Genomic DNA, 12154 nt, shown 5'->3' with positions numbered 1-12154 from the left:
TATATATATATATATATATATATATAAAAAAATATATATATATATAAAATTATAGAGAGAGAGAGAGAGAGAGAGAGAGAGAGAGAGAGAGAGAAAGAGAGAGAGAGAGAAAGAGGGTTCTATCTGGAACTTCTGTGTAAAGATTATAATATGATGCAAATTATTACAAAAGGAACACCATCAGCCAGCTCTAGTCTTTTACTCTGAATGACTCTCCTGGCTTTCAAATAGTAAAACCAGTTAACATGTATGTTATTTGTCATAACAGCAGTTATATAATATACATAAATATACCCCAATGAAAGACAGCCTTTTCAATCTCTCTTTCTTTTAGATTGCTTACAAAAATCAAATCTTCCACTTCTATGAACACATTAATATTCAGTTTATATTCAGCCTGTTCTTCCCAGCACTCCTGCTGGCACACAGCTAAAGATTAAATCAGAATTTCTGAGCAATGTGAGTATAGTAGAGTACTACACTCTGTGCTTCTGTGTCCACAAAGGGAGATAACAAGAAGAGAAAAGTGAGAAATGTCAAAATGCAAGAGAAACTGTTATCAGGCTTCAGCATATTGAGCTTGGATTCCATACGGAACATTTACACTGTAAAACAGTAGACATGACCTAGGACTGCTAAAAGGTGTTAGCAGGCGACGGTGCATTGTAGAAAGATGGTGGAAGGAGATAACAGAGAAGATGAACAGGAAATTCCATCATCTGCAGGAATCAGGGGTGCCTGAGGACAGCATAGGGCCAGGCTTCTGTAGTCAAGGTAACGATCAGTGATAGAAATTACTGAGCTCTGTCTGGAGTCTTAGAGGACATCACCCTTTAATTGTTCACATTCAGCTCAGGCATAACACACAGTCCTTATTTACATCTCCTGGAAATGACTACAGATTAACGTTCGTGTCGTTTTATTTTAGCGCGACATCAAAAACAATCAATTTTTGGTAATGATAAATTAGTTTATTTTGATTTGATAGATACACATTGTATTTCAAAATACATAGCCGTATTCTGACAAAACCTACAAATCTATTTCAAATGAATTCAGAAATTCTATTTAATAGAATTCATTCAGTTCAAAAATGTTCAAAATTCCAAAATATGTCAGTATTAATGTGGGGAAAATTACAAATATTCAGAATCGGGTTATGGACCTGCTAAAGTTTATTCACCGACTTCCCCTATTTAAGGTTATGCAGATTACTATTGCATGTTTTCAAGCGTCCAAGGTTACCAGATTCCTCTTGAGTAGAGGTGCTAAGGGTAATCTTCAAATAATGTTTGAATTTAAGCCTGAAAATAAAATCTAGTCCAGTAAATACGAACTGAGGAAGGAAATGATCCCTATTCGAATAAAATGAGGAGATCGCTCTATAGAGTTCTGACCAAACATGGTTTAGGTCAAATATTGAACATAGCAGATCGACAATCCAGAGAAAGGATAACTAAACACTATTACTCTTCCTGATATTTAAAAATTAGTTAAATGCATAGCTAATATGATTACTGAAACAGATGCAAGTGACAAGCCATGTGTGACGTTATTTATTGCAGGATAAAAAAGATTGTTTATGAGGTCTTGGCCAAACCTAGAGTGTATTCTCTCACACAATGATTCGAGCCCAGCATTTTGAAATCACCCCATATATCATCCGTGTGTTCTTGCATTCCTGCTCGCTCACTCACTCATACACTTTCACCACCTTTTCATTGCTTCTGTCCAGATCTGCTGTATGATTTATCTGTTTATTCACTTCTCAGAATGGACATTATTGGATCCATAAATAAATACAAAGTCTAGACTTGTACTAACATAAGAAAATATTGCAGAAATAGAAATGCAGGACTATACTAAATGAAGGTGTTGAGAAAAGAAAAAAAGACAAAGGAACTAGACTATACTGGATCAATCTGCAAGTAAGCCGGGAAGGATGTAGTATGTCTAAAATTATTCAGTGAAATCAAATTATAGGCGATAAGTGATAATGAGAGCTCAAGCATCAATGTATACTTGAACTGGGCCAGTTTTCTTTTCCACAGCAACTCAAGTGACGCTGGAGATTAATTTCAGTTTCACTAATATGACAAGCCACATCGTAATGCACATAAACAGCAGTGAGGTAATGACATGTGACAGGCAACCAGCAGTAAACATCATTCCAACCATAACATGAATGTAGTATGGTTCATTAAAGTTTAGTAGAAATACTGATTCTGAGATGCAGTTAATAACTTAAACCCAAACTGCTCCAGCTGGACTGAGTATTTCATGAATGCTTCATGACACAAAGAAAAGAAACCAAAAAATTATCATCGGTTCTGTTTAAACAATAGAACCCTAAAAAATACCCTAAAAAACTTTGCTAGGACTAGATCGACTGTTGCTACTGGATTTATACTCAATTTGTCAATACTATATATTTGATTTTATATTTTGTACTGATTTTATTTTTAAAAAGAGCAACTGATCTAGTGAGTTTGTCAGCAGACCATAGCCTGCACTTAATATGACTCTCAATATCACATTAATGGTTAAGTAAAAAAACCAGAATAAAATTCCAGCTTCACACGTTTACATTTGGAATTCATTTGGAATTCAAAAGAGATCAGCAAATCAGTGTTTCCAGTGACTTTTTATTGATAGACTCATTGCAAGACCCCTCAAAAAGTTGCTGGTTATGAGTCTAGAAAGTCGGTGTAGTCAACTAACCAATCAGTGTGATAGAGTTGGCCTTGTGTGAGCCTATGTTCCTAATGACTAATCACTGAAAGCCATTGTTACTCGAGACCAATCAATGATCACTATTGTACCCAACAACCAATCTATAATCAACATTGTTTCCCCCAACAACTAATGACGGATTAACATTTCCACCAATTATTGATCACCACTGTAACCAACAATCAAACAGTGGTCAACATTTCCCCAACAACCAATCACTGATCAACATTTTTTCAACAAGCAATAATCAACACTGTCCCCAACAACCTATCAACGATCTCCATTTTTCCTATCAACCAATCATTACTTATCACCATTGTTCTCCGTTGCCCATGGTCCACTGATCACTAATTCTCACTATCATTTCTACTTTCTGTGTCCTTGATAGAAATTGTAGTATTTTGTAAATACATAAAAGGTTAGTCGTTGGTTCTATGAATGCAAATTATCATGACAATACAAAAAATATGCAAATGAGACTCCTCTTGACTTTTAACGTGTGTATTAACATTTTATGCCCTGAGAAGAGCTGACAACCCTTTCTAGATAATTGAAAAAGTAAAAAATCTTCTATCCTTTTAAGCCATACACACATTCACTTGTTCTGAGCCAGTAATCGTGACCGACAATGGCTGCACCACACAGTGAGACAGAGAGTTCACGGTTCAGTCTTGTGAGTTAAGTAGGCCTCTGGATGGACTCCTAGCGCCATGCTGTCTTAGATAGAACTAAAACACTGAACCATGAATCACTCGACTTCTGTCACTTAAAATCCTCCATCTCAGAGAGTGGGTATGGGATAAGGTCAGCCAAGTTAGGCTTTATGGTTGTAGAGTCAAAGACAAAGTGCATTTCAGTGCAAATTGAATTACTTCAACGTAATTCAATTTGTATATTTATAGGCAAGTAGCTCTTTTGAAACAGAATGCAAATATGTTAATGCTGAAATTGCGTATACACAAGCTCCCAAAGTGAGTAACAAAGGCCATCCATGCCACAATATATATTAGGAAGAGAGCCCAGAGGCTATGTTAAAATCTGATGTATAATAAATGAACGAGTGGGACAATATATCACAATATTCTACAGTGATTTTTAAATTTGAAATGTGATTTGTCAGAATCAGAATGTTTTAACTGCATACCAAATCATAGGTTTATATAAATGCAGCCATTTTTACTGATCACAACTAACGTTGTATGGGGTTGGGAAAAAAAAAGGTTCTCCAGGATCATTTAGATAAAGATGTAACTTTAGGTTCTCCACTTATGGATTCTTAAGGGAAATCAGATTACAGTGAAAAAAGTAACTATAAATGGATAAAAAGTAAAATGCATTACATTTTAAGAAATAAAAAATATATGGAATCATTGGCAAATTTCGATAGTAACAACATCAGTGTGGTAACAGTAACTCCATGTCACATCACACCATCCACTGTTGATTATTTTCCAATAACAATATATCCCATGTTTCATTCCTCACTTATGTATTTATTCACCAAATCAGTCACTCAGTCAGAAAAGCAATCAACAGTCCAAACCAGCCATCTTCATAAGCTGGGAATAGGTTACAAGACCTGATGATGCAAGGATATTTCTACAGTATACACATCAAAAATTTAATCATCACATATAATGGAAAATGAACCAAATCAAAGAATCAAATATCATGTAACAAAAAAAAAATGTTGTTGTCTATAAATATGTCACGTTGCTGCCCTTGTTTCCGTTATGTTACGTTAAGTTGAACGTCAAATGACACCGAAACCTCGGAACCGATTCAAGTATCTAATCATTACAAACTAGTACTTTTTTATGTGGCTCGGACACATTAAAATACATAAATACTTAAATACGGTGGAATATTTTACACAGGTACACAGCTAGAAAGGCTAAAATAGTAAATAGTAAGTAGTATTCAGTCCATAATCGCATAAATAGTTCCTTAGTACCACCGTTTTGGTATAGAATCACTTCCCTAACCGCAAACTGTAAGTGTTGTTTCACAGCATCTTTCTCTTCTGGCTTTTTGAGTGACATAAGGAAGACTACCAGAAGGCACTGTTTACGAAAATGCAGATGGCAACCAATCAGCATTCGATGTTGCACACATTTCTTGTTTCTTAGTACACAAGCAAGCAAACACACACACACATGCACACACTCACAAACGCACAGCACACATGGATAACCATCCATCTCCAGTGCACTGAGTTCTATCCGCAGGCTGTGGACTCACCCGGTGAGGACAACCACGAAGTCCATTACGTTCCAGCCGTTACGAAGGTAGGAGTCTTTGTGAAAGACAAAGCCCAGGGCGATGATCTTAATGCCAGCCTCGAAACAGAATATCCCGATAAAGTAATGCTCTGTGTCGTCCTGTCCAGAGAGAGGGAGTGAAAGAAGGGATTACTGTTTTTGTTCAGAGGAAGAGAGAATTTAATGAAGCATCGAAGGAGAAATGGAGTAAGAGAAAAAAGCAACGAAGAATGGCTTAAGAAACATGGGCTCACTTTGTGATGAGGGAAATGAAATGAAGTGTTACACTGGGTTAAACCTTTTCAAACGATAAGTAAGCTTATCTTCTGCAAATTGAATTGAAGCTATGTGGCTGAAAGAATTCCCTGAGATAAGCGTAATAAGATGATGATTATTACTTAAAATGAATGTTCTTTAGAGGGACGGAAATATGAAACACTGAGCAAAGCAAAACTAATTCTGTATAAATCTCTGTTTCCTTATTGGCTGGATGTTGCTGGATTCCTCTGGTATTGTTTGGACAGTTAATGGTTCTCATTTTAAATGGATTTCTGTTTAAAACCATTTCCAAATGAAAATCCATTTTTATGAACCGTTAAGAGATTGGACAAGTAACAGAAACCTGAAATTTTCTCCATTGCATGAACAGATAGTTGATAAATAGATATTTCTATCCTTCCAGGATGACTCCGCCCACTTCCACATGATCTCAGGCTGTTCAACAGTGTAGCAGTCAAAACCACCAGCATCAATGCATCAATGTGAGGCAATATCTTTTGGAAGAATAGGGTTTATCACATCAATACAGTTCCAGAGGCTTCTACTGTACAATCTGTGGCAAAATTGAATTAATCTGTTTTGGCAGCTCTCTGTTTCACTTACGTTTGTTGCCTGTCTATATTTTACTAACAGCTCACAGGATTTAAGAAAATCCATTCCCAGCATGGTTAAATGGTACATTTAATCGCTGGTATAAACATCCAAATATCACATATTTCAACTCATCCATTCATTAAATTTGCCAAGATACTTACAAACCTGGATTTTTTTTTTCCAAGTTTAAAGTCTACAAATGATGAACACAATCCATCAAAGGTATATCTAAAGACTTGCACAATAATTAATTACCAATGTGAGGCACAGAGAAAAGATATACTGCTATCTGTTACCTACCAGTGTGATTAATACGTATCAGTGTGATAAATTGTCTATAGCCGCGACTCTAACAATCACTACTGCAGGATTTATATTAAAGTGTTAATTCTACTATGTTAAAACCTAACAAAGAGATGTGTATAGTGGACAAAGAACTTCTTTTTAAAATGTCTACATTATAAGAGGTTGTTCATTCATTCGTTCATTCACTCATTTTCTACCGCTTATCCGAACTACCTCGGGTCACGGGGAGCTTGATCTGAGTAATTTTAGATACGCTTTTGTTCAATTGCAGCAGCAGGTGTGTATACCATAAAGATGCACACAAGAGACCTAAAATTATTAACAAATGCTGTCAGCAACTGCATACCAAAAAACACACAAAAATCAAGGAAGTGAAAAATTGAGACACATTTTTCTTCTTTTTCTCAACCTTTAAGTGGGCAACAAGGTCACCGTGATGTGTGCGCATTTCCGATGTACAGACATTATACACTATATACTTTCTCTTTCCCGATCTTTAAAATATATATTAGAATAGAAATGGTTGTGAACACACTGTCTGCACTTACACCCCTTTATTTTAAATATATTCAGTTTGATTACTCTCTCTCGCACTCATTTTCTACCGCTTATCCGAACTACCTCGGGTCACGGGGAGCCTGTGCCTATCTCAGGCGTCATCGGGCATCAAGGCAGGATACACCCTGGACGGAGTGCCAATCCATCGCAGGGCACACACACACACTCTCATTCACTCACGCAATCACACACTACGGACAATTTTCCAGAGATGCCAATCAACCTACCATGCATGTCTTTGGGCCGGGGGAGGAGGCACGAGGCACGGGGAGAACATGCAAACTCCACACACACAAAGCGGAGGTGGGATTCGAACCCAAACCCTGGAGTTGTGAGGCAAACGTGCTAACCACTAAGCCACCGTGCCCCCTAAGAGGTTGTTGGTGGTGTGAAATTGCTGCTGATGATGTGAAATATTTTGACTAATTGAGAACAGACGTAGGTGGGTTTTTCTGTGAGAGTGTCATTGACCTTGCCTAAGTTATAGAATAGAACTTGTATTAAAACAGATCCACATTTTTGTGATTTCATTGGCTGCATGTATAAAATAAACCTCTCCCATACTGCAGACGACCAGCAGTCTTCTCTGATTGCTCTACAACAAGCTTTTAAGCACCTGCTGGTTGTTAATGTGACTGAAAAAGTTCACTTGGTGCTTTAAACAGAGCGTGATGGCTGAGAAGAGGAATCAAAGGCTGCTCGGCATGGGATGGGTCCCGGTCACAGTGAGAGCATGTATTCTCATGTATGTCAATATTCCCCGGCAGGCTCCGGCTTAATGAGGCACAGATGTCGTTCCTGTGTGGACTGCAGGGAAGAGTGCCAAGCCTTACACCAAAATGAAAGCTCTCTATGATCCAATCTGAATGTCAAGATTAGGGGTAACGTGAATATTGCACCAAGATCTGTGCACTTATCCGGTCTCTCTTTAGAAAAACAGAAGTAAATCACAGATTTTGCATTTTCTGAAGACATTTTCAAAGAATTTAGCAGTGCAATGAAAGAAAATACTACAGAATGCTCCAGCAGCAGGTCATGAGTATAGATTTTGTTAGAGCATGGAGACATTAATAAAAACAAAGCCTCAATACGGTTTGAGGTGCTTTCACACTTGACTGATGCTATAGGCTATTGTGAATTTTTAGAATGACCCAATTATAGGCACTTGAGAGTTGAGAACATATCCTCATCCAGCATACAGTCCACCAGCTTGATCTGAGTAATTTTAGATACGCTTTTGTTCAATTGCAGCAGCAGGTGTGTATCCCATAAAGATGCACACAAGAGAGCTAAAATTATTAACAAATGCTGTCAGCAACTGCATACCAAAAAACACACAAAAATCAAGGAAGTGAAAAATTGAGACACATTTTTCTTCTTTTTCTCAACCTTTAAGTGGGCAACAAGGTCACAGTGATGTGTGCGCATTTCCGATGTACAGACATTATACACTATATACTTTCTCTTTCCCGATCTTTGAAATATATATTAGAATAGAAATGGTTGTGAACACACTGTCTGCACTTACACCCCTTTATTTTAAATATATTCAGTTTGATTACTCACTCACTCACTCATTTTCTACCGCTTATCCGAACTACCTTGGGTCACGGGCGTCTCAGGCGTCATCGGGCATCAAGGCAGGATACACCCTGGACGGAGTGCCAATCCATCACAGGGCACACACACTCTCATTCACTCACGCAATCACACACTATGGACAATTTTCCAGAGATGCCAATCAACCTACCATGCATGTCTTTGGGCCGGGGGAGGAAACCGGAGTACCCGGAGGAAACCCCCGAGGCACGGGGAGAACATGCAAACTCCACACACACAAGGCGGAGGCGGGAATCGAACCCCCAACCCTGGAGGTGTGAGGCGAACGTGCTAACCACTAAGCCACCGTGCCCCTCAGTTTGATTATTTATTATAAAACTAGATCTTGGCAGCCATGAAGATTTTGTACAATTTGGCAACCGTGTCATTAACTGTCCTGTCTGCTGCTCTTCCTCCATTGAAAATGTTCAGAGTGCAAGCACAGGGCAGCGTGACTCAAACTCTAATGGGCTTCTATTAGCGTTCGTTGTAGTTGTCAATTTTTCAAATCATTCCTCATTCAAAAGTGATAATTCAGACTTTAAGGATGGTGAACGACTCGGGATCTCCACCACTGTTCTTACCTGTCTATCTAATCTATGTAGCAGAAAATAAAACAAGGAAATTTAAATACTAAAAGATGATTAAATATAACAGTAAAAGAAACATACTTACCAGGCGTTCTGACATGGGTGTCTTGTCATTAACCGGCAGATGTTGCTCCAACGCCAGTACAATACAGTTGGCAATGATGGTTGCAAGGATCATGTATTCAAATGGAGTGTGAAGGTCAAGGAAAACATTGACAGCCATTGAACAAATAAAACAATAAACATGCAAGTAAAATAATATATAATAATATATTTTTACATTCAAAATGTCTACTATTTGTTGCATAAGCATACATAATCAGGACAATTGGTTTTGAGATTTTACACCATGTGCTGTTCTGTGTGTGCACAGTCAATATTTGATTATATTAACCCCCTCACCAGGTGGTGAGCAGGTGCCTGAATCGAAGGATGGTATAAAAGTCTGAATTGCTTATGGTGTTTTCTGGTATAGTAATAATTGCTAAACAAATCAGTGCATAATACAAATTCCACTTATTCCAATATATAATACAGTCTTCTTTTCTGACAATTTAAGCTGATACATGAATACATTAAGCTACTGTGTATATCTCAGCCTGCCTGTATGTAAATACACATTTAAAAGACATCCTCACAACTGTTGGGAGTCACGACTTTAATAATTGAATGCGCATTATGTGATTAAGTGCTTAGGATGATAGCTAAGATATCACACAATCCTATGACCTGTGAAAGCTTTTTTTTTTTCCAAATCCCAGTGGGAAGATGAATAAACTCTGAGTTGGTCTCTATAGACAGGTGTATATTTTGTTTTATTCTTTCCCCTTTCCCCAGAACTAAAATCCATTTTTTAAGCTTGCTTTTTTTAATTAGCAAATCGCTATATTATGAAATGGATAAAAACATGCTGTTACTGAAAAAAAGATCAACGACGTTTGATGTCAGGATGCATCACATCACTCAGTCATTGATTTATTTCCTATAACATTGTTCCTTGTTTAGTTTCATTCCTGATATGGTTTCTAACTGCACAGCCAGTATGTGCACATTAAAAATATATTCAGCAATGTCTGTACATTTTTTTCTGTGATCGATTACTTGTGTTTAGCTATAGCTGCATTATATTTTGAGCAGGCACAAACAGAATAATGCCTATTTTATAACGAAGTCAAACATCATACATAAATTGATGTCCCTTCGGGCATTTTTAGAGTTGCAATAGGGTTAAAGCAAATCTAAAACTATGGCACACACACACACAGACATACTGGCTCAATCTTGCAGTCTGGTTCATATTACAATAATTCAAGGTTTATTTTTCCCCCATTCCTTCATTCATTCATCTTCTGTAATTGCTTTATCCTGGTCAGGGTTGCTGTACTGTAGATCCAAAGTCTAACCCAGCAACATTGGGCATAAGGGCATTGGGCATTGAGAATACATGGATTAGATGTCCACTGGGTCACACAATCACTCATTCGGACCTATGTGCAATTTAGGTATCAAATCTATCTCCATGCATGTTCTTGGGAGTCGAGAGGAAGCCAGAGAACCCAAAGGAAACCCAAACAAGCATGAGAAGATGCAAAAGTCCACACAGGTATTAACATGTCCTCAAGATTAAACCAAGAAGCTGTGAGGTTTAAACCTTCATGCCACTTAATGTGGATTCAAGGAAATGTGATCTGTACATTAATAGAAATGATAGACATTTACATTTACAGCATTTGGCAGAAATGATAGATCAATCTAATTTAATGTGGTAAAAGAATGCAAATATGGACTTAAAATGATTTTCCAAAGGGTTTAGAAAAGAGTTCCTTGAAAGTTTAAATTTAGTTTCTCTCTTCACCTAACTGACTTCCAGTCATGGCTTCTTGTTTTGCTTTTATAACAGGAGCAAGCTGAATATTTCAGTACCATGGAAAGCACCTTTGCAATAGGCCTTGAGTGAAGCAGCAAATTTCCCAGTTTAGCTATAAGTCTGGTGGATAATCAACAACAACCAGCAACAATAATCACACCTGGGCCTTAAAAAGCAAACGTCTTACATTTTAGCAAACGTAGGTCTATCAGGATGACATGATCCTATTGCTTTGTGCTACTTTTACTTCTCTAATATCTGGGTAAAACCACTTCCTGGTGTAAATCAGGTGAATCACAAGCACAGCTCCCCCCCTTTGCATCTGCTTACAACTGTGTGGACATGCCGTAACCATGGCTACGCCCACATTTACATACTTCCGTACTAAATAGTACCATAAATTATGCAGTGAATGTGGTAGAGATGAGCTTTTTAATAGGCTATACACGAAGTTGGCTTCTATGCATGTTTATCTTTCATTTTCATCTTATTATTCTGATTTATTTTACTTGACTAGATAATCTGAGAAGCCATATTTCTCTTCATTTCTTATGCACACAGATGGTAAAGACAAAAGCCTACACTCTTAGAAAAAGGGTACTAGCCTGTATTATTCTTGTTGCTACTATGTTGTCGTACGTAGCTTTAATATGTATATTTAACCAATAACGATGGATATAGAGTGCGATTTAAAATAATTTAAGGTGCATAGATAAAAGATAAACTAAGCTATTTTCACCAATTTAAATACGGTACAAAAGATTTATGCTTCAAGGCACCAGGAATGGCACAATTTAGTACCTTTTTATCTGTGAAAATAAAATTATCATAGGCTTATTAGGTTGAACTAGAAATGAATTATGCCTTAGTGGTTTCACATTTGGTGCACACCAAAAAGACAAAAATTAAAACACAGAAAGTGTTCAAATAATGAAATAACAGCTACAGTGTAAAAGTGAAGCTAAACATGTGCATGAAGTCAGCGTTTCTATCTCTCAATAACAGATGTGTGTCAGTTTTCCAAATTGAATATATAATTGTATAGTTAATAGAAATGAAGGTACCAGACTGTAGTTTTCCTTGTGACTGTGGTGGTATCATTAAAGGGGCATGTTTTGTCGGTTAGGTGTGTATTGTTGTATTTTTATTATTATCATTAATAATAATAATAATAATAATAATAATAATAATAATAATAATAATAATAATAATAATAATAATAATAATTGGAGGTACATAGATACATAATATCTATGGTACATAGATACATAAAGACCACAGATGTACCTTTAATACACTACATAGACCTTTTCAAATACTTAAAGGTACAAAACATGGTACCACCCCAGTTACATGGAAAAGTACAG

General features: G+C 37.0%; 1 protein-coding gene across 1 annotated transcript in view; it reads right to left on the bottom strand.

The window, feature by feature from the left end:
- LOC132859654 (voltage-dependent N-type calcium channel subunit alpha-1B-like) overlaps positions 1 to 9102 on the bottom strand; it is a 113175-nt gene extending 104073 nt beyond the window's left edge. Inside the window, exons 1-2 of the mRNA XM_060890464.1 lie at positions 9006 to 9102; positions 4975 to 5114 (exon numbers count right to left, since the gene is read on the bottom strand). Of these exons, the coding sequence (XP_060746447.1) occupies positions 4975 to 5114; positions 9006 to 9098 (233 nt within the window). The 5' untranslated portion in view covers positions 9099 to 9102. The remainder of the gene's footprint in view (positions 1 to 4974; positions 5115 to 9005) is intronic.
- Between the last annotated feature and the right edge of the window lie 3052 nt (positions 9103 to 12154).

The sequence above is a fragment of the Tachysurus vachellii genome, chromosome 17 (assembly GCF_030014155.1).
Source record: "Tachysurus vachellii isolate PV-2020 chromosome 17, HZAU_Pvac_v1, whole genome shotgun sequence".
Taxonomy (NCBI): domain Eukaryota; kingdom Metazoa; phylum Chordata; class Actinopteri; order Siluriformes; family Bagridae; genus Tachysurus; species Tachysurus vachellii.
Note: the sequence above shows the minus strand (reverse complement) of the source record. Positions and strands in the feature narration are given on the sequence as shown.